A 24,624-nucleotide genomic window follows, 5' to 3' on the forward strand; every position below is an offset into this window, starting at 1 on the left:
TTTTTTTGAGTAAAGTAATTTGTAATCGCATAAAGTAATTTATTACAGATTACAATTTCAAAATGTAGTTATTAATTCGATTATGAACTACAAAATGTAGTTAGTAATCGTTAATCAAAGGCACAACTACTTTTACAGTACATATGGGGCTACTTTATAGCACTAGTGCGAGAAGTAGCATATTATGTTACTGTGTCGAACATTTAAAGGGCCATATGTACTGTAAAACGTTGTACGATACATGTGCGAATAGGTAATTCGCAACTCGTGTCGATTTAAAACACTCCCTTCGGTCGTGTTTTAATTTATCGCCACTTGTTTCGAATTTCCTATTTTTCGCACTTGTATCGTAATGTACTATTTCCTAGTAATTGTAATTTGTAGTTAAAACTACATTTTGTAATCATAATCGTTAATCTGTAATCCAACTACTTTTTGCCCAACACTGCTATCTACTTTATCTGGCAAAACTGCGACTATATTTTACATTTCTTAGTATTTCTTCGTTAGGTTAAAAGAAAAAAAAACAGCAAATATAAATGCAATTATTCAATATTTATTATTATTTCCATTAATCAAATACAATTATCAATTATTATAATCACAGTATCTCGTTACTATAAAATATCAAACATCACAATCATAATTGAAAATATTAAGTATTTGGATTTGAAATTAAGTTTCATTAACCTTTTCAACGCCAAAGACCACTAAAACGGTCATCGTCTGTCGTGCCCGCGACGCCAATGACCATTAAAAAGGCTATGGCGGACGTTGTCAAAGCGACTTTCCTACTGTCAGTTAAGCTTCATATTCGCTCTTCACCAGTTAACATTTTGGCGTCCATGGCATTTCTTGACACGTGTGGAAAAGCGTTGAAAAGGTTAAAATTGCTGATTTCACTCGGCCTTATTATAAGTTGCATTGCGATAACTTCGAACGCGGGGTAATATTGAAAATGGCAAATATCTACTTAACTATGACTTAACCAGCACCGTGCGCGTTGGAGGGTCTGCCATCTTGTGGCAGGCCACAAGACACTTCACGCCAAATCAAGTGCTGCCATCTACCGTTCTCGTACGTTACTTGTGCAGTAGGTTCTGCCACCTTGTAGCCCACATTGCCTACATTGGAAGCATAAACTTCACATTCACACCTCGCGCCAAAAATCTGACGTCTCCTGTGCTGCCCCCTACAGTTTATGCACGCTCCTCTAGCAACAGTAAGCAAAATGCCTTGGTAAGTGCAGTAGTGTTATTAAAGTATGAAGTGCTTTAGATTTTTTAGACATTTGTGACGTTATCTATGAATAGGGACCTTATTGTCGGTGGCGCTTCCGCCGTTATAAACGATGCTCCGATACATATACAACGCTGCGCGACGCAAGCGCCATCGACAATAAGGTCCCTTTTCATAGATAATGCCACATTTGCCTTTTTCTAACTTACCCTACCTTCGAAGTTATCCCAATGTACCTTATCTACTTTACACACAGTTTTTTTAGTTAAAAAGCGTTTAATTAAATACATTATCGAGACAGGTATATTTTTACCTCGCAAGTTTCTAAAAGCTTTATTTAATATTTGAATTCAATTAGTAAATCAACACAAATCTTAATAATTAATAATATAGTTTTTCGCGTAGGTTTGTAACAGACTTACAGTCAGACCAAGATAAGTTGGCAGCGATTTTGATAGCCCAGCCTGTGTAAGTGTTAAGTGAACGTCATAATTTCAAAGTTTGACGTTTAAAATAACACTTGCACTGTCTGGGCTGTCAAAATCGCTGCCAACTTATCTTGGTCCGACTATTATTACGCTGATTTTAAAATATAAATATGAATAAGCGTTAATTGATTTAAAACTGTCGTGAGACTTACTAACATTAAACTAATTTTACGATTTAAACTCACTTGTTTTTAGTCAGTTCATGCTGTTAGTAGCTATTAGTGTTAGGTGACCCAAACCCAGATACACGACTCCGCGAGACCTCCCCCAACCGGTTTTCTCGGCGTGCGACGCGGTGTGCAGCAGTACGCGAAGCACGACTGTCGTGAACGCTGCCACACTGTTAGTGCTTGGAAAAGAGACCTAGGCTCTCCGAAAAATGTCGCGCGAGTGAGTTTAAACCCTAAAATTAGTTTAATACTAATAAGCATTGTATTTAAATTAGGCCTATTTTGTTTACTGATGTGCGTATGCTATCCGAAAGTTTCTAAACAGCAAAACTTCCACTAGGGAAACAATTCGGAAACTCACATTTTTGTATAGAAATCGAATTCGTCATTTCCAAAATGAAGGTTTTCTCTGATTGAGTCATAGAAAAATAAGTAAGCATACTCACTCCATACATCAGTTTTGGTACCAAAACGCTTATTATTTTCGGAGTCGACATCTAGCGTCTAGTAGCGGATTTATCAGTACAGCTACTTGATACTAGATGTCACGAGTGTCGCGACTGACGAAAAGTGTATTGCTTTACAATTTACAACTAATATTACAAGGAGCTGAAATTTTTTGAGCATTAGTATTTTCGTTCGTCGCGACATCTATTGTCGAGTAGCAATACTGATAAATCCGCGACTTGTTGACCACGTAAATAATAAGCGTTTTGGTAAGAAAACTGATGTATGGAGTGAGCACTCTATGCTTACTTATTTGTATGATTTAGGTGAGAAATTTTCAAGAACTTTTCCAACTTTTTGGAAACTTTCCGAAGCAGCAAAGTCCTTTCGTGTATCGAAAACCTCACAACACTCAGAGTTTTCTTTTGTCCATGGTTTAACCATGTTACACAAAAGCTTTATACTTACGCATATTAATAAAAAAAAACATTATAAATCCATAGACTAAATTAAGCATCTTCATCGTTCCCGCTATCATTGGATACCTCCCCATCCCCAATAAACACCTCCTCAGCCCCCATATTGGGCATTTTCAAATTATTCACCTGCAACACCGAAGCCATGGCCATACCAGTCCCAAAACTGTACTCTATGGGCTTTAAACTCTCGTCTACGATGTCTATGGATACACGTTTGACAGGATGATTTTTTTTCCTGGCAACTCTATGCCTTCTTATATCTTTTAACAACGCCATCTGGTGTTCATGGTCATAATCGCTTTCAGAAGATGTGGAGAAGTCTAAATCTTTTTTTGTGAATTTAATTTGATTGTTAGCTGCTTGATTTATTGTTTTATTTATAGCTTTATTGACAGTATTATTGACGGCGTGGTTAAAAGATCCTTCGGACTCTTTATCAGATGAGTAACTCGATACGGGTTTTGGACTTAGTTTATTGACAGCCTCATTAATTGTTTTATTGACAGCGTTATTGACAGTATTATTGAACGCTTGCCTTAAAGATCCTTCAGTGTCTTTGTCTGAAGAATAACTCGATTCTGGTATTGATTGTTTTTTATTCCATTTTGTGAGTATCAATTCTTTATTCTTACTAGAAATGCTTATAATTTTACTTTTAGCACTTAATTTAGCATTCGCTTCTAAAGCATCCTTAATTTCAGCTTCGCTTTCATATTTATTAACATTAAACTTATACTTCCTTTTACGTTTTGTCTTAGAACCTATTTTATAATCTTTGAACAGTCTGTCCTTATTAATGTCTTTGAGGATTTTCTTTATAAACCCCTTTTTATCTGTATAGTCCTCCATTTTGATTTGCCTCGGGAATTCAGGAACGTCTTTCAATTGAGGCATAGTTTTGACCAAAGCTTGCCTCTCCCTCTCTCTCATAATGTCTTCTCTTTTAACTAGTTTCCTCTTTAACTCATTTAGCATAAACTTCGTTGCTTCCCTCTCTTTCTTACCCGGGGCTGTCGTCACATCAGCTATATCTTGCCTTTCATTATCTTCTTCAGTTTTTAGCAAATAAAATACTTCATCTTTAACTTCAACTGGTTTATCTTCAATTCTCAAAATCACTTCCTCTTCAGATTCACTTTCTTTCTTCCTCTCTTCTTCAATATTGAATTTTCTTTGTAACTTCTTTAACCTAATTTGAGAGCTTTGCATAGTGTTTAAACACTTAGCTAATTCATCAATTAGATTATCAATATCTTCATTAAGCACATCTAAATTTAGCTCCTGATCGTTAATAGCACAGGAGTCTAAAAACATGTCTAGATTAGTACATTTTTCAAGAGCCATTTTTAAATCTAAGCAAGTTCTAGCGACTCCGCTATGAACTTCAGAATATAACCACCTATCATTAACAGGAAAGGTTTTCCTTTCGACGTCTTTGCTTCCATAATTCTTAAATATTCTATACATACGGTCTAAAGCTTCATAGTTTTCTTCGAACTCTTCGAGCAGGTGCTGCAATAGTACTGTGTGTATCCAGTGTAGGCGTTCGTTGTGGTTCTTGAAGACGTGTTGCGTGTGTAACGGCTGCGTAAAGTGCGCCATCGCGATGTGCTTCAGCAAAGTTGACTGGACCACTAGGAACGCGTGGTGGATTTTCTGTAATCGAAGAAAAGAGTTTTGAAATAAAAAGGAAATATGACGTTGCAGTTTCTTCATATACTTAGGCCCACCGTACCAGGAAAATTGGCAATCGAATTTGAATAAATGGTATTAGAAAATAGAGTTGAATTTGTGTTGTTTCAAAATCGAACGAAACAAAAGTAGCTCTGTTCCAGGTCATTAAGATTTAAATTTCGTTGTTGGTAATTTGTACTAGTATTGGGTCATCACCTATGAAATTGGCGTTTTTGTTCAGAAGTATTAGTCATGTCATAGTTTATTTATTTTAATAGTAACTTCGAAGTTATTTTTTAATTTCATTAGTGCGCTACATAACAACGATTTTACATACAATTATTTGCTACTTTTATTGTTTTATGTATTCAGAATACCGCCCTGAAAACAGCTCTTTTCATGTGCTGCCGGCTCGAGTATTTAAATGACTTGTATTTTTTTGACGGGACAGATTTAAAAAATATGAGATCGAAAATGTGCCTTAAAAATGTCTCAGATTACTGGCAAAAATGACATCACAAAATAATCCGCAAAATTCATTGTATGAAAAATCGAATTTCGTTAAAGTTCTCCATACAAAACGCCAATTTCATAGGTAATGACCTAATATTAGGACATGGAATCCCAAGAGGTTATATTATACATGTATACTCATATAATAAATGCGAAAGTACATATAACAATTTCTGTCTGTTTGTTAGTTACCTCTTCACGGTTAAACTGCTGAACCGATTTAACTGCAATTTGGAATGTAGGCAGTCACCGTTATCATCCGACGAAGGCGACATCGCGGACAGAAGTTACTACAACATTTTATTAAACCTAGTCGGTCTAGGCTAAACTTCGTCGTGTATGCTGAGCAGCGAGAGATCGTGGGATGCTGATACAAAATTCTGCGAAATAGTGCAGCAGAAAAAAGAGGTAGCGGAGCGGGAGCGCGAGGAGCGAGCAAATGCGCACCCACTCCGGCGTAAACGGATGGGGAGAAGGCGGTTACAGTATATTAATCGCCTAACCCCCCAGTAGGGCCTGTGGGCTGGGGATCCACAATATAGGGCCTTACACGTCTGGAGGAAGGATCAGTGCGTTGCCGATCCTTCCCTCCTCTGGATCGAGGGTGTCCCCGTTATAAACTGGGGCAGCCGGGGGGACGGCACGGTAGAATGATCTCGCGACCCCGTGGCGTCCCCCAATAACGGTAGAGCGGGCAACGCCGCAGGGGATGTTAGTGGGTATTCTCTTCCCCTCACTCAACAGAGGGAGTAACGGGAGGAGCGAGTCCCACATACCACCCCCCAAGTTGGCCTCCCCAGCCAGGGGGTAAGATGCGTAAATGCATTTACTTCGTGCAATAGTTAGACAGTTCAGTTCTTTTTAATGATTCGTTCGCAAGCAAAGCACACTTTATGTCCGCCTTCAGAAGGTCGTTCTTGCGTGATAGTATTGTACAATTAATCAATCACAGGTACATAATAGGTGGGGAGCCACGTTAGGAAACCTCCAAGAGTGCCCAGGGTCTTTCGATTCCTCTGGATCCCCGCCGATCCGCAGGAAGAGAAAGGGTCTTGGCCGGTGCGCCCCGGAAGCAACAGTAAGTGATCCCTTTAATAGGGGTTCGCTTACTGGTGCTACCAATTGTCCTGACACGGGGGGGGGGGGGTTTCGCTCAGGAGGTCCTCTGATCTAGGCAGAGGACTCCCCAGATGCGACGGGGGTGGGGTCTGTATAGGCCAGAGAGTTAAGGTGGCTTGTAGCCGCTGTGGGCTGTGTAGGTGGGTGTGTGGGTGGGTGGCTAGGATGCCTTAGACTTGATGCACACCGAGGTATGATGAATTAGGAGAAGGGTAGTTATCATGTAACTACCAATAGGTGAGCCTACGCCAGCTCACTTCGAATCCCGGAGATCGCAATATTTTCCCAAAGACCCCCATCATAGGCGCTATGGGGTATGGGCGGTGTTCGCGAACCGGAGGGCTTGCCTTTATTGGCCGGCCCGCGGGAAGGAAAACCCTATATAACCCGACAGCGAAGTCGTTAAAACCTGTAGATACCGGGCGACCTCTACAGTATATAGCCACACCTTGGAAAGGGCGTCACCTGAGGTGTAGTTCTAATCGTCCCCTACTCGTGGGAACCAAATGGCAACAATTCTTAAAAACAATAATAATAAAAATGATGATACGGATGGAGAGAGTGCGGAGATGGATGTATGGAGTGATAGTGGAACTATGGACGGAAGCGGGATTGGTCACCTAACCACGGAGACAGAACCGGCTATTTTAAGTGGAGAGGGGATCTTACCAGGTCCTGCTACTGACCAGTCCCCTTTGATAGGTGGAAACGCTTTACGCAAAAGGTCAGCAAACAAAGCAATAGATCATGAATCTGAAGACGTATCTGATCTAGATGAAGTGCAACCAGCGGCGGCCAAAATGTCAACTAGCCACAGAGGTGGTAAAGCTAGTGCCGGCCGGGTGTCAGAGTTAAGTCGCGCAAGGGCGGAACTTCGTGCCGTGGAAGAAGAGGCCCGTGAAGAAACCGCTAACAGAGAATGGCAAAAACGTCTCCAAGAGGCGGTTCCATCAAAACGGGCCAACTCAGGGGCAGATTTGGCTCATACCACTAACTCGGCCGATGACATATCTGTCGAAGATCTGAAAGCCAAAATGACGACGGTAACAGGTATTACAAAAAATATGAGGGGAAAAAACAGTAAGGATCTGAAAGAAGAAGTTATTGCTTTAAACAATATGGTAAATATCTTTGCCTCCCGGTCGGAGGCGGAAGAAATCCGCCGCCTAAGAGCGGATAATAACCGACTGCGGCGGGAAGTTGAAAATATGAAGACCGAGATGAAGGCCTACCGGCGAGACTATGCAGAAATGAGAGCTTCTTTCTCGGCAGGCAGCAAGACTCATTCTCAAAATAAAGCCCCCTCAATGGACAGCGATGTAATAGAGGAACTCAAGAAGTCGATTATATCCTCGGTAGGAAATATAATAAACGCGCGGTTAGCAGGAATCGAGGACCGTCTCCTCCCACCTACTCCATGCCGGCCCCCGTTGGCTGCAGACAAGAAACGAAGTTTACAAACTCCGAGCCTAAGGACGAATCCTAACACCCCTGCCGCTTTAGTGGTGAGTAGAAGGGAAGTGTCTACTCCGCGGCAACAGACCGCTACTGCCAGTTCACTATCCGCAGGGACGAATGAAACTAGTACCCACCAAACGCAGAGCAATCAAAGTGGTCCGGCAGATAAGGACGGCTTTATTCCAGTCCGCAACAAAAAGAAAAAGAAGCCAAAAAAGGCGCTTGCAGCTAGTGTGGTGCCCGAAACGAGGCCAAACAAGGCCAAGCCCAAACCCAAGCTGAAAGCTCCTAAAACTGCGGCGGTTGTCATTTCACTGCAACCAGAAGCGGCTGAAAGAGGAGTGAGTTACTTTGATGTAATGAGTAAGGCCGTGGCAGGAGTTAACCTCGGAGACATGGGTATTCCTTCCCTTAAGTTCCGACAAACTGCCGCAGGAGCGAGGATGGTTGAACTTCCAAAGGAGCTCGAAGCCGCCAAAGCCGACGAATTAGCTGAAAAGCTGCGCCCAGTGCTGGAGGGGGTTGCAGCCGTCACTCGGCCCACCAAGTGCGCCACTGTGCGTATAATGGATCTGGACGACTCTGCTACAACCGAAAGTGTAGCAGCGGTTGTAGCCAGGATTGGGGGCTGTGCTCTCAACCTAGTCAAGGCGGGTGGGGTCCAACGCGGTCCTGGGGGAATGGGTGCCATAGTGGTAAGGTGTCCCGTAGTTGCGGCTAAAACATTGGTAGAAAAAGGACGCGTTTTAGTGGGCTGGAGCTCTGCGCGCGTAGTCGCATTGGAACAGCTCCCAATAAGATGTTACCGCTGCATGAGTATGGGGCACACGAAGCCATTGTGTCCGTCTGAGGTGAGTAGGGAGCATCTTTGTTACCGGTGTGGTGAAGAAGGGCACCGAGCAGCAGCTTGCTCAGTACCGGTGGCTAAGTGTGTTGTGTGTGCAGAGACTAATAGGCCCCACGCTCATATGATGGGTAGCCCACGATGTAAACCTACACCTGTAAAAGGGAAGGTGGCCTCACGGACCGTGAATGCTGGCCCCTCTCAGGATCAAGAGACTGACAATATGCAAGAGTAATGGATCAAGGTTCGCGTACTGAATTCCTTCAGACTAACCTTAACCACTGTATACCGGCCCAGGACCTTTTCCTACAGTCTATGATGCAGTGGCAGGTCGATATAGGGGTGGCTTGCGAGCCATATTTTATTCCGTCTCAACCACATTGGGTGGGCGACTTAGATGGTCTGGTGGCGGTGACTGTGCGACCGGGCGGACAGTTTCCATTAACACTTCTTGAAAGAGGCTCAGGATTTGTTGCAGTAAGTTGGAAGGAGTATGTTATTCTGGGAATATACTTCTCTCCCAATCGCACTTTGATAGAATTTGAGATCTTTCTGGACTCTATCAGGACGGTGGTTGGCAGATGGTCTTCAAGGCCCATGTTAGTTCTAGGCGATTTCAATGCGAGGTCCCGGGTGTGGGGTGATACCGTGACAAACACACGCGGTAGGGCCCTTGAAAATTGGGCTCTTCTCGCAAATATGGTCTTGTTAAATCAAGGGACATCTCAGACCTGCGTACGGTATCAGGGAGGATCCGTGGTAGATGTCTCATTTGCTACACCTTCCGTGGCACGAAGAATACAGGGATGGAAAGTGAAAGAAGAAGTGGAGACCCTATCGGACCATCTTTATATTCGATTTGCTGTCTCTCCTTCTTCTGTAACGAGGACACCGAACAGAGGGCACAGCCGATTTGTACGCTGGGCATGTACAAAAATGGATCGGGAATTTGCCCGGGAAGCAGCACTCGTGCAGCGCTGGGCGACCTCTAATGCAATGATAGAGTTGTCCTCGGTAGATGAATTGGCCGATCACTTACGCGATTCTCTGGTTAAGGTATGTGATGCCGCCATGCCTCGAATTCGGCGGCAACCACCCAGGCAACACATTTATTGGTGGTCACCAGAGATCGAAGCATTACGACAGGAGTGCAATGTTGCTCGCAGAGCATATGTGCGTTACCGGAGGCGCTATGGTTTAGACCCTGTAATGGAAGAACACCTGAGAAGCGTCTACAGGGAAAAACGGAAAGAACTACAGACGGCAATCAGTCACTCGAAAGCTAGGGCGAGAAAAGAAATTCTGGCCAGCCTAAGTCGAGACCCCTGGGGGCGCCCATATAAAACTGCGCGCAAGAAACTTAAAGCGCAAGGTGCCTCTGCAACCGAGACTCTATCACCAGATGCTCTAGAAAGGATCATGGGAGTTCTTTTTCCGGTCTCGCCGGGACATCATCCTCCTATGATGGCTCCCCCCTCCCTCGAAATAACATATAACGAGACAGATGTTCCGCCAATAAGAGACGACTACTGTTTATTGCAGCAGAGTCATGGGTGGACTGGATCCAGGATTTTTTCAACAAGTGTCTTGGCACTGGACAATTCCCGAAGCTATGGAAGACAGGCAGGGTCTGCTTGATCCCCAAGGAGGGTCGCCCTAGTGGTCAACCGTCAGCGTACAGACCCATAGTGCTGCTGGACGAGGTGGGTAAACTGCTTGAGAAAATCTTAGCTGACCGCCTCGTCCGACACCTGGAGGTAGTGGGCCCAAACCTCTCTGACAAGCAATTTGGCTTCCGAGTGGGCCGATCAACAGTCGACGCAATAGAGCACCTGAAAACGCTCTCAAGAGAGGCTACAGATGGCAGAAATGTAATGATGGCAGTCTCCTTGGATGTCAAGAACGCTTTTAACAGTCTCCCATTCGAAACACTTAAAGAGGCACTTCGTTTCTTTAAAGTGCCTACCTATCTGCAGCGACTGTTGAACAACTATCTGGAAGATCGTTACGTGACGTGGGCAGATGGAAGAGGTGAGCTTTTTCGGCGATCGGTTGAACTAGGGGTCCCTCAGGGTTCTGTCCTGGGGCCCACGTTATGGAATGTAGGATTCGACTGGCTATTACGGGGCCCAGTCCTGCCTGGAATGAATGTGTTGGCCTATGCAGACGACACTCTTATTACGTGTCGGGGTTTCTTTTATGAAGATGCAGCGAGGAAGGCGACCGTTGGGACCTCACTTGTGGTGGAACGAATCCACCAGCTGGGTCTCGAGGTGTCCCTTCCAAAGACGGAAGTTCTGCTCTTCCATGGTCCGAGAAGAGGACCCCCACGTAATGCCAACATTAGAGTGAATGGGGAAGTTGTGGCGGTTAAGGCCCAAATGAAATACCTTGGCCTCATTTTGGATGGCCGTTGGCAATTTAAGGCGCACTTTACGAGTCTTGGCCCGAGGCTGTTATCTACAGCTGCAGCCCTCGGCCGGCTGCTTCCTAACGTGGGTGAGCCAACTTCTAAATGTAGACTTCTTTACTCTCGTGTCCTGCGGAGTATGGCCCTATATGGCGCTCCCATATGGGTAGATGCCCTTTCTGCCGAAAATAGGGCTCTTCTTCGCAGACCACAGAGGGCAATATCTTTGAGAGCTGTGCGCGGATATCGTACGGTATCGTTTACGGCGGCAACGATCTTGGCTGCAGACCCACCCTGGGACCTTCAAGCTCATATTCTTGCGGAGGTTCACCGCTACAAAGCTGGAAGAAGAGCGGCGGCAGAGTTCCCAGACGGAGAAGAAGTTCAGAACATCCGGGAAACAGCCCAAGTGGAAACACTTCGCCGATGGAGGGCAGAGCTCGACGCTGCAAAATATAGGCTAACGACGGTGGACGCCGTACTGCCGCATCTGGAACGCTGGGTGGGAAGGAGGCAAGGTACGCTAACTTTCCACATGGTGCAGATACTTACTGACCATGGATGCTTTGGTAAGTACCTGCACCGCAGACAGAGGGAGGAATCCTCCATGTGCCATGAGTGTGGCGCACCGGTGGACACGGCGCGTCATACTCTCGAGGAGTGCCCTACATGGGAGCTCCAACGGGCCACCCTTCAGGCAAAATTAGGAGTAGACCTTTCGTTGCCGAGCATAGTGAATATCATGCTGGACAGCGAGGAGGCATGGAAGGCGATGGCCACCTTTTGTGACGAAATTATGTCGCAGAAGGAGGCAGCGGAGCGTGCGCGCGAGAATGACCCTGACGCGCATCCACTCCGCCGACGACGGGCTGGGGGCAGAGCCAGGCGCTATGCGCGCTTGCTGCCTCCGCCGTAGTGGGCTGCGCAGGGCTCCGGGGGAGTCTTTGCGGTTAAAAGCCCACAGGACTGGGGTGCCTGACCAATTGGCTCCCAAAATGTCTGCGGCCTACAGGCCGCCCGCCGGGGCGCACGCGGTCGAATGCTGATAGCGACCCTGCGGCACCCAATCTAAGGCGGAGCCGGCATTCGTTGGTGGTTTTAGACGGTAGTCCTTTACTGGTTAGTCCGTCATCGCCCCTAGTTTCCCCCGGACTAGGTGGCATGCGTAAAAGCATTTCCCCAACGTTAAAAAAAAAAAAAAAAAAAAAAGGTACATAATAGGTCTTATAATTTTATTATAGTAGCGTATCACCATACAAATATTTAAGTTAAGATGGAGCATGCAATGACTATAGCTTTCATATTGTATAATCAAGTCAATTTATAATTACAAAACATATAACAATTAAATTCTACGTCAGACAGATATTCCGCGAGTGGATAGTCAGTTTTCTTTACTAAAAATTTAAATAAGCTTTGTTTTTAATTCTAAAATGCCTTCCATTTTGGCTATATCTTTTGGTAGTTTATTATATATTTTAGGTGAAGTGCCGAAAAAACTTTTAGCAAGAAGACCTGTTTTAAATGCACTCGCACTCGACGATTGAAACGCCTCTAACAAAATGATAATGTGATGTGACGTCACATCATATAAGTCTGTCCTAAATGTATGGAAGATCAAGGAAATTACCATTTTGACCCTGAAATATTGCGTTTATGTGTATAATTGTTATACAATTTATTTTTCAATAAAATGAATGGAATCGTATGGTACCATTTTTTAAATCTATTTTTGAAAGACCAAAAATTTTTTTTTTAGACTTTGGAGCCTTGTTTATTTTTATAATCTCAATATATTTTTTTTTAATTCCATTCCTTTTTTATAATGGATGGCTCATTTTCTATCCATTTAACAAAATTTTGTTATAATATTCAACATGTGTCAAGTACCCAATTGGAAGACTTTTCATATTTTGTATAAAACTAGCAATCCGCCCCGGGTTACACAACCTTAATGCATTATACATCTAAACCTTCCTCGAGAATCTGTTGATAGCTGAAAACCACATGAAAATCCGTGCGAACTTACAGACAAAACCGGCGTGGTTTGTTTTATAAAGTATAAGGAAAGTGTCTTTTGTTTTTTATTCCTAAGTTTTCTTTATTTTCTGAAAGGACCATGGGCAAATTTGTATGGGCACTGTCCCCACCCACCAACAGAAACGAAACATGTCTAATTCAATAGGTCTTGGCAACATGATAACTTGTTACTATGACGAGGATCGCCCTATGCATGGGGTTTTCTTGGAAAACTGTATTTTCTTTTTATATATTTTTCGCTCATTTCATTGAAAGTTGCAGGCAGAAGGTTATAGCAATATACAAAATATATAAAAACAAAATACAGTTTTCCGAGAAAACCCCATACATAGGGCGATCCTCGTCATAGTAACAAATCATCAGATTGCCAAGATCTATTGGATGAGACATGTTTTGTTTCTGTTGGTGGGTGGGGACATTTCTGCCCATGGTCCTTTCCGTGAACTTTTTCTGTACATTTACCAGATATTAGGAATATGTATCGCCAGACAAGTACCTGCACAGGGTCCGTAGCGTCGGGCAGCCCGGCCCAGGCGAGGTCGTCCCGCAGCCACGGCGCGTTGCCTAGCAACGCGACCGACGCCCGCGACATGAGCGTCGCCAGCGCCGCCTGCTGCCGGCACAGCAGCGCGTGCGTGGCTTGCAGCGCTTGCGACACCGAACCCCTACACATTTACTTATTAAGAGGCTGTCAACACCCAATGTCCTTCAAATTGATGTTACTTAAACAGTTTTTTAAGAAAGACTATTTGTTTTAGTCAAGTAAGAAAAATATATGTTCATATTAATTATATTTCAAAGACCGTGGTTGTACTCGATACATGATTGAACGAAATCGGCTCGATAAAAAATAATTGCAAAGATTGGTTTTAAAATCAAAATTAAACGGTTCTATGTCTTTATTGTTTTGACTTATGGGTCTGCAATTAAAATCACAATTTCAAAACATTTATATCTAAACCGCTAATAATACACTAATAATCCACTTTTTTTTATTTAAATATTTTTCTTATTATTCCCTTGCCCAGGCCCAGTAACATGCGACAGTGCTATCTCATTTACTCCGATACAAATAGACAGTGTGCGCGCTTTAGGTATTGACAGCCTCTCAACCCCTTTATTCATAGATGTCTACTAAAGTTTACAAGTTTATAATCATTTGTCCCTTTTCGACGTAATGGTATGATGGAAAGGGACAAACGATTATTAGCGGCATCGTAACTTTAGTACACGTTTATGAATAAGGGGGTTATTTTTTAACCCCCTTAATTATAAACGTCTACTAAAGTTAACAAGCCGCTCATAATCGTTTGTCCCTTTCCGACGTATTGGTATGATGGAAAGGGACAAACGATTATTAGCGACTTGTTAACTTTAGTAATAAGGGGGTTAAACTTTATTGCACAAAATATGTACAAATGGCGGACTTAATGCATGACATAGTATCGCCGCATGACGTCACAGCGCGCGGGCATGCGGGACAGGGAGCGCGGTAGCGGAGGCTGTTTCTCTTTATCGTGGTGTTGTAAGTACTCACAGCGTGTTGTGTTGTGCGTTGTCCCTCACGCACGCCTGCGCGCGGCGCGCGAGCGCTAAGTATCGCCGCATGACTGACGTCATGAGCGCGGGCAGGTGGGACAGGGAGCGCGGTAGCGGAGGCTGTTTCTCTTTATCGTGGTGTTGTAAGTACTCACAGCGTGTTGTGTTGTGCGTTGTCCCTCACGCACGCCTGCGCGCGGCGCGCGAGCGCTAAGTATCGCCGCATGACGTCACAGAGCGCGGGCAGGTGGGACAGGGAACGCGGTACCAGAGGCTGTCTCTCTCTATCGTGGTGTTGTAAGTACTCACAGAGTGTTGTGTTGTGCGTTGTCCCTCACGCACGCCTGCGCGCGGCGCGCGAGCGCTAGATACCGGCGCATGACGTCACACAGCGCCGGCAGGCGGGACAGCGAACGCGCGCGGTACCGCAGCCAGCCGCGCGCCAGCACGGCGCTCGCCAGGCTGGCGGCCAGGCGGCCCAGCGCGCCGCGGGATAGACTTAACAAAAAATAGTACATTACGATACAAGTGCGAAAAATAGGAAATTCGAAACGAGTGGCGATAAATTAAAACACGACCGAAGGGAGTGTTTTAAATCGACACGATACTGTAAAACGTTAAACGATACATGTGCGAATAGGTAATTCGCAACTCGTGTCGATTCAAAACACTCCCTTCGGTCGTGTTTTAATTTATCGCCACTCGTTTCGAATTTCCTATTTTTCGCACTTGTATCGTAATGTACTATTATACAATCGTGATATAATAGAGAGCTTTTCAGTCGAGTACCGTGTTTAGACATCGAAGCTGGCTTAGTTGCCTAAGTAAGGTACGAGAATGAAAAGCTTGATTATGTCACTATTGTATACAATACTTTTTCTGCGAATCATCTAATATAATACTTTTTTTACTATATTTTTATAGTAAGTAATAATGAAAATTGGTAAATATCTCAGCAGACAAAAATGTAGACATAACGCGCGACTCCCGCCCCTCAGCGCGCGCGCGAGTGCGGCGGTAGGTGATGGGTTAATTTATTTTACAGTTGACCACAGCGTTTCGAAAATAATCTTATAGTTGAGTTGGGAGCCTATACATGAAAAGTACGCAATTATAGCTTGCTTTGCTTTTATTTCTTTAATCTTTATTGCACAATACATGAAGGTACGAATGGCGGATTTAATGCCTTAAGGCATTCTATACCAATCAACAGGGGTCGGACAAAAAGTGCGAATGACGTCAAACCACTTATAGGATGATTTCAAATAGTATTTTTGATTTTCATAAACAATTATCACGTATCATTTATCAATCTCTTTATTGACCTCTTTATTAAACGATATCGCCACTTGAAATGAGTAAGTACGTTTTTGACTGACACATTGTCAATCAGATGAACAGTCAGCGTCAAATACTTCGTAGCAGTCAAAGTGGCCAAATAGTTCGGTACACCATACTAAATATATGGTGTACCGAACTATTTGGCTACTTTGACTGCTACGAAGTATCTGACGCTGACTGAACAATAAATAGACTTCGTTATTGTTTAGCTATTGTATCCTCACGATTATATTTAGCTAAAATTTATATTTACTAATATATAAGAAAACGCTCTAAAATGTCATCTTTACTCGAATATTGTGGCAATTTTCCGTTTTTGGAGGTACGTGACAAACACGTATACTGCTAATCTTACCTACTGTTCCCACTTTTGACTATTAAACCTATTTATCTGAGGATCCCACAGACTTGTTCTAACTAATTTCAAATAATTATACCTTATGGTAACAAGTTTCGTGAAATTTATTTTATTCACTACATCACCCTACCACCTGTATTATTAATTCCATGGATTTATTTACGATTATTTTGTTACTTCATTAATACTACTTTGTTACTACATGTCACACGGAAGTTTAAATACAAACTCAAACATCATCCTGTGTGCAAGATTAAGTACGTCATTTTTACGTCATCCGCACTTTTTGTCCGACCCCTGCCAATCAACCAATAATATTTTGATACTAGCTGTTATCGTTAACTGTTTTTTTTTTTTGAGAAGACAAAACACACAATGAGACTCTGTTGTTCTATCACATAGTTCCTAAGGCCACCTCCTGTGTCCATCGTCAGATTAGATCGATATAGTCGTTGGATTTGTAGCTGGCCCCTAGCGGCTAATCCTTTGTCTATTGTTGCAACACCAGCAAAAAAGGGTCCGGTCACTTTAACCGGTTGTTGAATTACAACTCCTATGGTAATTGAAATAAGATTCGAAATTAACAAATGGAAAAATAATTTGCGATTTCTTGTGTAGTCTCTCACGAACCAATCTAAAATGTGTCCTCGAGACGCGGAACAAAGGCGCGTTATCGAAGAGCGCACCTACACTGGTTTTTTGAGCGTTGGACTAGCCCGCGCTCAGGTGCCAATTAGAATTACACGACCCTTTTTATGCAGGTAGTGGCACGCGCGGTTTTAGTTAACAATAGACAAAGGATAAGCCGCTCGGAGTCAGCTAAAAATCGAAAGGCTATACCATAATATTGCATTTTGATGGTTGTCGCTGAGGGCGAACCATACTTATCCTAAGGCGCTTAGTGAATGTTTCCAGGCTAACTAATTGTAAGTACTCCCAAAACGTTGGCGGTCCGCTGCACTTGTGAGGCAGTGTCCAGACAGGACAATTTTTCACACAATCTGATTAAACTGTCAATTTAATCAATAATTATTATAATTTAATTTGGTTGTCTGGAAGAGATCGCTTTTTAGCGATAAGACCGCCTGTTGTTACCTGGTTCTATTTTCCTTTAAAATTAATTTGTAGTTTTACATGTATGTAAAATGTATAATTATAATTGTTAGTGCAATAAAGAATATTTACTTACTTACTTACTTACTTTAATCAGGACGTGTGGACGCAAGAATGAAATTGGCTTGCCGAAACCACTTGATTCGATTGTAAAATTATAAAAATGCCAATTTACGACGCAATCTAAAATTCGTGATTAAATTGTGTACGTGTGAACGCTTGATGAGATTGACGCCAATTTAATTTCTGATCAAATTGTCAATTAGATTGTCTAATCTGGACGCCCACTAAGACGTATGAGTATAACAGTTTTGAATGATTCATGGTTAGTTTCACTAGACTTAAATCGACCGGGATATGGACCGAAATATCGGCAGCTCAAAAAGAATACAAAAGGTAATTAAGTTCCATATCACATATCTTATACCTTTAAACGAGCAAATCTTATATATAAATATATATATCGGGGATCTCGGAAACAGCTCTAACAATTTCAATAAAATGTGCTATATGGGGGTTTTCGGGGGCTAAAAATTGATCCAGCTAGGTATTATCTCTGGGTAATTTAGTGCAGAAATACTTTGAGTCTTTTGAGTGAGCGTGTTGTCGCCTTCTTGAATTCCTATTACTTACTTATTTATTATTTATACTTTTACCTTAGACCTCATTATGTTACTAAGTTAATTAGTATTTTGGACTCCCACATTATCCTTATTAAGTATCATTTGTATTCGCTTTGTTCACATATGTGGTTGCAATAGCGCGTAATCTTAGTTTAGTATTATGTCACTACCTGTGAGTTCCTATAATTGGCTTCCGGTATCTACTATATTTTTCTATGTTAATGTCACAGCTGTTGGATCTCCAAATAAATAAAAATAAATAAAATAAAACGCGCATTTTTGAGATTTCATAAAGGCCAGATATTGATTATATTAAGGAACTCACGTTCTGGGCGGGAAGGCGAGGACACAGGCGCCGACGGCCAGCAGCGCGGCGCCGCGCTCCCCGCGCGTGCACCAGCCCCAGCCGCCGCCGCCCGCCGCCGCCCACACCTGAGCGAGGGCGGAAACTGTACTACATACTCACCTTATTCTTACAATAGGGAATATTACACGAAACTCTGCGTAGGGGGCGCCATTACCACACTCCATCACAATCTGATGGTCTACCGCGAAATAAGAAAATCTAAATTTCGTTATCTAATCCCTCTTGCCATAGAGAAATAAGAAGTAATAGAGTGCTCACTCCATACATCAGTTTCGGTACCAAAATGCTTATTATTTTCGCAGTCGACATCTAGCATCGAGTAGCGAAATTCTCAACTACTCGACAATAGATATCGCGGCAAACAAAAAGTCTAATGCTCAACGATTTTCCACTAATATTATAACCAGAGTAAGCGTAGGAGTTGAAAATAGAGTTCCGGTTACTCTAGTTATAATATTAGCGGAAAATCGTTGAGCATTAGACTTTTCGTTTGCCGCGATAACTATTGTCGAGTAGCAGTACTGACAGTTCCGCTACTCGATGCTAGATGTCGACTGCGAAAATAATAAGCATTTTAGTACTAAAACTGATGTATGGAGGTATGGAGTGAGCACTCTATTTCTTCTTATTTCTCTATGCTCTTGCATATTCGAGCGATGAAGACGCAGATAACTTAATTTCGATTTTCGCGTTTCCCGTTAGCCCCTTGTAAGCAAACCGCCTTGATGCATCAATGTCATATTTTATTATCGGCGAAAACTTGTCAAAAAACAGTTTAAGGCACAGAATGTATAAGTTACTCTATGGTTTAGGAAAGTTGCTAGTGCAGTAATACTACCTATTTATTTATTTTGTTATTTTATTTTATTTCAAATTATTATTATTCATGTTTTTTAAATTGTCCGGATTGGATATCGGATAGGAGTATTATCAAAGAGAATTTGAAATAGAGATGGATTGTCAAAGAAAATTTTGTAGCCACGTAAATTTACTGCCATCTTTCGACACATGATTAAAACTTTTAGAATGCCATTTGACTTTGATCCTTATTCTTTCATTGGTGGTCATCAAAAAAGTGGCGCCATCTAATAGATCAAAGGCCAGAGGTATGGCGACGTCGTCGACAAATTTAACCCATATCACAAATCAATATAACATATGTGTTGCTCTGTAGTTATTTATTCAGTCAAGAAATCTGCATGGCAAAAGAAATACAAGTTAACTCAAGAAAGACAGACTTCATGCCGCAGGGCATTCTCTAACAGATGTTTTCCTCATGATCATAGGGCCATCGGACATCCGATATCGGATTGGTACATCCGATAATTTCAGCCATGTTGGACCGTTTTTGTTTGCGTGCGTAAGTAGTATGTATATATATGTGTAGGTATAAGATTTTCTGGAAAATTCTTCGGAAAGGAATTCGGAATCGGCACATCACTATTCTCTGTATCTTTACGTACTCGTATTTAAATAATAGTAAACAAAATCTACCCTCAAAAGGCTTCTTAAACCAATTGAGGGTAGATGAAAACATTACATGATCAAATAATGTAGGTTAAAGGCAGGTCCAGGAAGGAACCAGGCGGTTTTGTATTTGGTTGGTTAACCAATAAATATTATAACTACCCAAAAATTAAAAAATTGTTTGTTTACTTTTATTTAAATACCTAAATATACAGAGTATAGATGGGACAGACATAAATAAATAAATAAATATTATTGGACATTATTACACAAATTGACTAAGTCCCACAGTAAGCTCAAAAAGGCTTGTGTTGAGGGTACTTAGACAATGATATATGTAATATATAAATATTTATAAATACTTAAATACATAGAAAACACCCATGACTCAGGAACAAATATCCATGCTCATCACACGAACAAATGCCCTTACCAGGATTTGAACCCGGGACCATCAGCTTCGTAGGCAGGGTCACTACCCACTAGGCCAAACCGGTCGTCAATATCAACCAGACATACGTCAGTTAAATCGTAAAATTGATTAGACTTCAAAACCTTACCTTTTCAGGGGGAGGACATTCCTGCTCCACGGTGGCGCTGTCCTCTCGGAACAGCAGTCCACTCTCTAATATACAGATAACGTGTTCCCTGCTGTATAACAGCTGTAACAGAAAATAAATACACATGCAGATTTGATAACAAAATCTATACTCCAGTAACTTTGTCGCCTCCCGTGATCCTCGCTTGCGTCAAATCCGGTAGTTCTAATTTTTTGCAGACTTGTTTATGATATTGGCTCAATGAATAATCCAAGCAGATGCATGCATGCATTTTTGTAAAACTGAATATTGAACTATTCACCTTCATAGGAGACAAAGAAACAACACGGTCACATAGACGCTGTAGGTTAGCATTGCCAACTACTAGCAAGTTAGTACTTAGGAAAAAAAGCGCGTATTGTATGTGTATTAATATATTCAATAAAATACCAGCTGAAATAAAGATATTGCCTATCAATGAATTCAAAAAGACATTGTAGAAAATACTAATTGACAATTGTTTTTACAGTATAAACGAATTTTTATTGTATACGTTTTAAATGTTAATTGATATCTGAAAATCTTTTATAATTATTCCATCCTATTTATTATTATTTTTTTTTGTAATTTTAATATTTTCATGCTATTGACTCCTCATTAAATTATTCCTTATTAGTTGATGTTAAATTATATTTAATCATATAAATATAATTCATTTTAATTGACCGAGTGATCTAATCAAGTTATCACTGACAACTGTTCACATGTCTACATGGACTGAATATATCATGGGACACAATGCTTGTAATTTAAGATCTTATGTTACCATATGTTCATTGTGAATAAACGATTTCATTTCATTTCATTTCAAGTTTGTGACCTCGACCGACGAACGCTACTGTGTAAAAAATCGAAAAAACCGCGAAAACTTCGGTTTTTTTAGAATTGGGCGATTTCAACCCTAAAGGACTTAATTTTGATAGCACCTTTTCAGGGTGTTTTAAAAGAAGACTAAATTTGCTACCCTACAAGACTAGAATTGTCTCTGTGAACCTAATAGTTTCTGAGATAAAGCCGAGGGGGGGCAGTTCATATGGCCACGGGCTATGGGGAGGGGGAGGGCGACGTCCATGTAAATAGATCAATCTCTTACCACATTAGGCCTAAATTTGATGGCAATCCATTTTCTTGACAGCAGCGGCGGGAAGAAGTTTTGCTTCATGAACAATGCCATCTGAAAACAATACAATACAACACAATAAAGATACTCTTTAAAATGGTTGATGCTCACCGCGTTTATTTAACGCACCGTTAACGCATTTTTACCATGCTTCTCTATTTGTCTAAGTATTGGATAGCTAATAAACAAATAAATTAACTGCCAGATAAAACTTCCCACATAACTTAGGCAGTGTCTTACCTGAGCGAATAACTCGCGAACGCGAAGCGGCGCGGATGAATTCAATCCTTTGATACCTAGGGAAGTGTCTTACGTGGGCGATCTCCGAATGCCGTTAGGCCGCCGCGCCGCGCCGCGTCGCATACGCGAGTCATCGCCCACGTAAGCCGCTGCGTTAGCACTTTGTCTTACTTGGACATTGTGAAACAGGTCCTAATTAAGATGTGTAAAATCTAAGACAATGTTGTGCTTCGAATTTGACAGGTAAACGAGATGGCGCTGTACAGCTCCATACATTTTGCGGTAACTCTGGTTGTCAAAAGTTGACGTTTGACAATTCAGCGACTGCAAAAGTTTTTATTTTATTATTATTATTTGTATGTCTTTCGTTTTTGCGTGGGGCCGAAGCCAACAGCGCAGAGGCCCTTTTAGACAAATTTGATGTTATGTAATACACCAGCTAGAACCCATTCACGGGTACAAATAGATACCCGTAAATTGGTCCCAGCTGGTGTAGGGGCTATTGTAAATAAAGTGGATAAGAAGGCCGGTTATGGTGTTGAACTTTGGCTGGTCAAAAGATTGGGCTATTGTTAAGAGATCCAGACACCTGCCATAACAATGCCATACAAACACTTTTTTAGCAATCAAGTGGTAAGGGCTTGGTACAAACTCCCAGAAGATGTGGTTTCAGCACAAAATGTGAACCAGTTTAAAAATAAATTAGACAATCACATTATATCTACTACTCGTTCATGATAACTATCTTTATGAATATTGGATACAGGTCATATCAGTTGTCAAACTGGCTGCCTGCTTATTAAATAATAATAATAATAAACAATGCTTAAACACGTTATCGAGGCAGGCGGTGACTTGCCGCTGACTAGATGGACCCTAGATTATTATTATTATTATTTTTTGACATGGCACAGTACAAGCTATCTGTTTTGGATGTCAAACTAAGGGGCACGATTTTTCTTAGACTACATTTCTATTACAATCATGAATCTATTTAGTATGGAATAGGCATCCATGGGGGGGGGGGGGGAACAGACAGAACGGGATTCTTCTTATGTGTCTTTCAGTAGGAGTAGCAGAGAAAACGTTATTATTGTTTGTCCTTGTCAGTTTCATTTTTTTATTCCTCACCATACATTTTATAGTATGGTTTTATGGTGGGCAACAAATAACACCCGACCAAATTACATTGGTTGTTTTTGGTATGTTGTCAGAAATGCGAGCATACGCGCGAGGCAATTCCCTCACGCACAATACGGCCAGTGTAGACGTGACGTGCAGTGACGCGTGTAGGCGGCGCGTGCGTTATCCTCGCCCGAGCGCGCTGCTACGGCCGAGGCATGTCTACACTGGCCATATTGTGCGTGAAGAAATTGCCTCGTGTGTATGCTTGCTCAGTGTGGACCTGTCTAATCAGGATTCTTATTACACAGAAGACATGAACACTGACATGAGGTTAATCTTTCATGATTTTTATGAACTCCGACTTATATTGAATACCTCCTTCTTCTTCCTCGAGTTGTCCCGGCATTTTGCCACGGCTCATGGGAGCCTGGGGTCCGCTTGACAACTAATCCCAAGATTTGGCGTAGGCACTAGTTTTTACGAAAGCGACTGCCATCTGACCTTCCAACCCAGAGGGTAAACGAGGCCTTTTTAGGATTAGTCGGGTTTCCTCATGATGTTTTCCTTCACTGAAAAGCGACTGGTGAATGTCAAATGATATTTCGTACATAAGTTCCGAAAAACTCATTGGTACGAGCCGGGGTTTGAACCCGCGACCTCCGGATTGCAATTTGCACGCTCTTACCGCTAGGCCACCAGCGCGACTTATATTGAATACGGTTAATACCATTTGATGGAAATTATGTCTTTGGTGAATTTAAATTGATATTAAAAAAAGCAGCCAAGTGCAAGTCGGACTCGCCCATGAAGGGTTCCGTACCAATTATGATGTATTAAAAAAAACTACTTACTAGATCTTGTTCAAACCAATTTTCCATGGAAGTTTGCATGGTAATGTACATCATATATTTTTTTAGTTTTATCATTTTATATTTTAGAAGTAACGGGGGGGGGGGGGACACATATTTTACCACTTTGGAAGTGTCTCTTAATTTTATGACGTATTAAAAAAAGCTACTCAAAATTTATTGATTTTTTTTCTATTTTTGTGTGAAAATCTTAATGCAGTTCACGGAATACATCTTCACACTTAGGTACCAAGTTTCAACAGTATAGTTCTTATAGTTTCGAAAAAAAGTGGCTGTGACATACGGACGGACAGAGAGCGGAACCCTAAAAAAGCCGCTCACGACCTTAGCATTATATCTTAATGTAAGTCGTAAAGGACACTGAATTGAAATTAAACTTGACATATAACTAGGAAAGATATATATAATTTATACTTTCTCTTGCTAAAATAAATATAAGGATCCTTGAATGAAGGGAAATAAACAGGTTTTACGTATTTTACGTTGAGTATTAGTCATGAAAACATTTGTATAATGTTAGATATTGTCGATCCTCAGCAAATATATGTAATGGTGATGTAATTGTACTTACGTTTGATTTATATTTGCGTATTTAGTTTTATTTTTGCCGGAATATAATTTCTCCCATTTTCACGTTTTCTCCGACGGATGACTGACAGCTGTCAGACTAACACTGGTGTGACCAGGTGTAACGTATTTGACAGCAGGAATGTATACATTATAAAAGCACAAATAGACGGGGGTACGGGAACGCGGCCATTGTAAAATACGGTCGACCGAAGTATGTTCGATCGCGTGGACGGTATTCCCCATACGTCCGGTAAGGACGCAACTAAGAGTGAGAACGAAAAAGAGATACAAGGACCAGACCAAGGTTCTGCACGCCTATTAGATAGAACTAAGTTAAGAAAACAGTTGGTGAAAAAAACTTTTGAACATGGCGCATGCTGATCTGCGAGAATATTATGGGTTCCGTCACGGG

General features: G+C 41.8%; 1 protein-coding gene across 2 annotated transcripts; it reads right to left on the bottom strand.

Moving 5' to 3' along the window:
* Nucleotides 1-536: 536 nt before the first annotated feature.
* Nucleotides 537-24,546, bottom strand: LOC133531437 (uncharacterized). 2 transcript variants are annotated; one of them, XM_061869649.1, is made up of 7 exons: nt 24,214-24,546; nt 21,382-21,462; nt 20,250-20,351; nt 18,181-18,287; nt 14,730-14,918; nt 13,378-13,546; nt 537-4,479 (listed from the first exon to the last, which is right to left on the bottom strand). In XM_061869649.1, exons 2-7 carry the CDS (start codon nt 21,460-21,462, stop codon nt 2,854-2,856), a joined length of 2,274 nt encoding a protein of 757 aa, XP_061725633.1. In that variant the 5' UTR covers nt 24,214-24,546; the 3' UTR covers nt 537-2,853. The 2 variants fall into 2 exon arrangements, with proteins under 2 accessions (XP_061725633.1, XP_061725634.1); XM_061869650.1 differs by lacking the exons at nt 18,181-18,287; nt 21,382-21,462; nt 24,214-24,546 and having other exon boundaries at nt 20,250-20,330.
* Between the last annotated feature and the right edge of the window lie 78 nt (nt 24,547-24,624).

Source organism: Cydia pomonella, chromosome 25, assembly GCF_033807575.1.
Source record: "Cydia pomonella isolate Wapato2018A chromosome 25, ilCydPomo1, whole genome shotgun sequence".
NCBI lineage: Eukaryota > Metazoa > Arthropoda > Insecta > Lepidoptera > Tortricidae > Cydia > Cydia pomonella.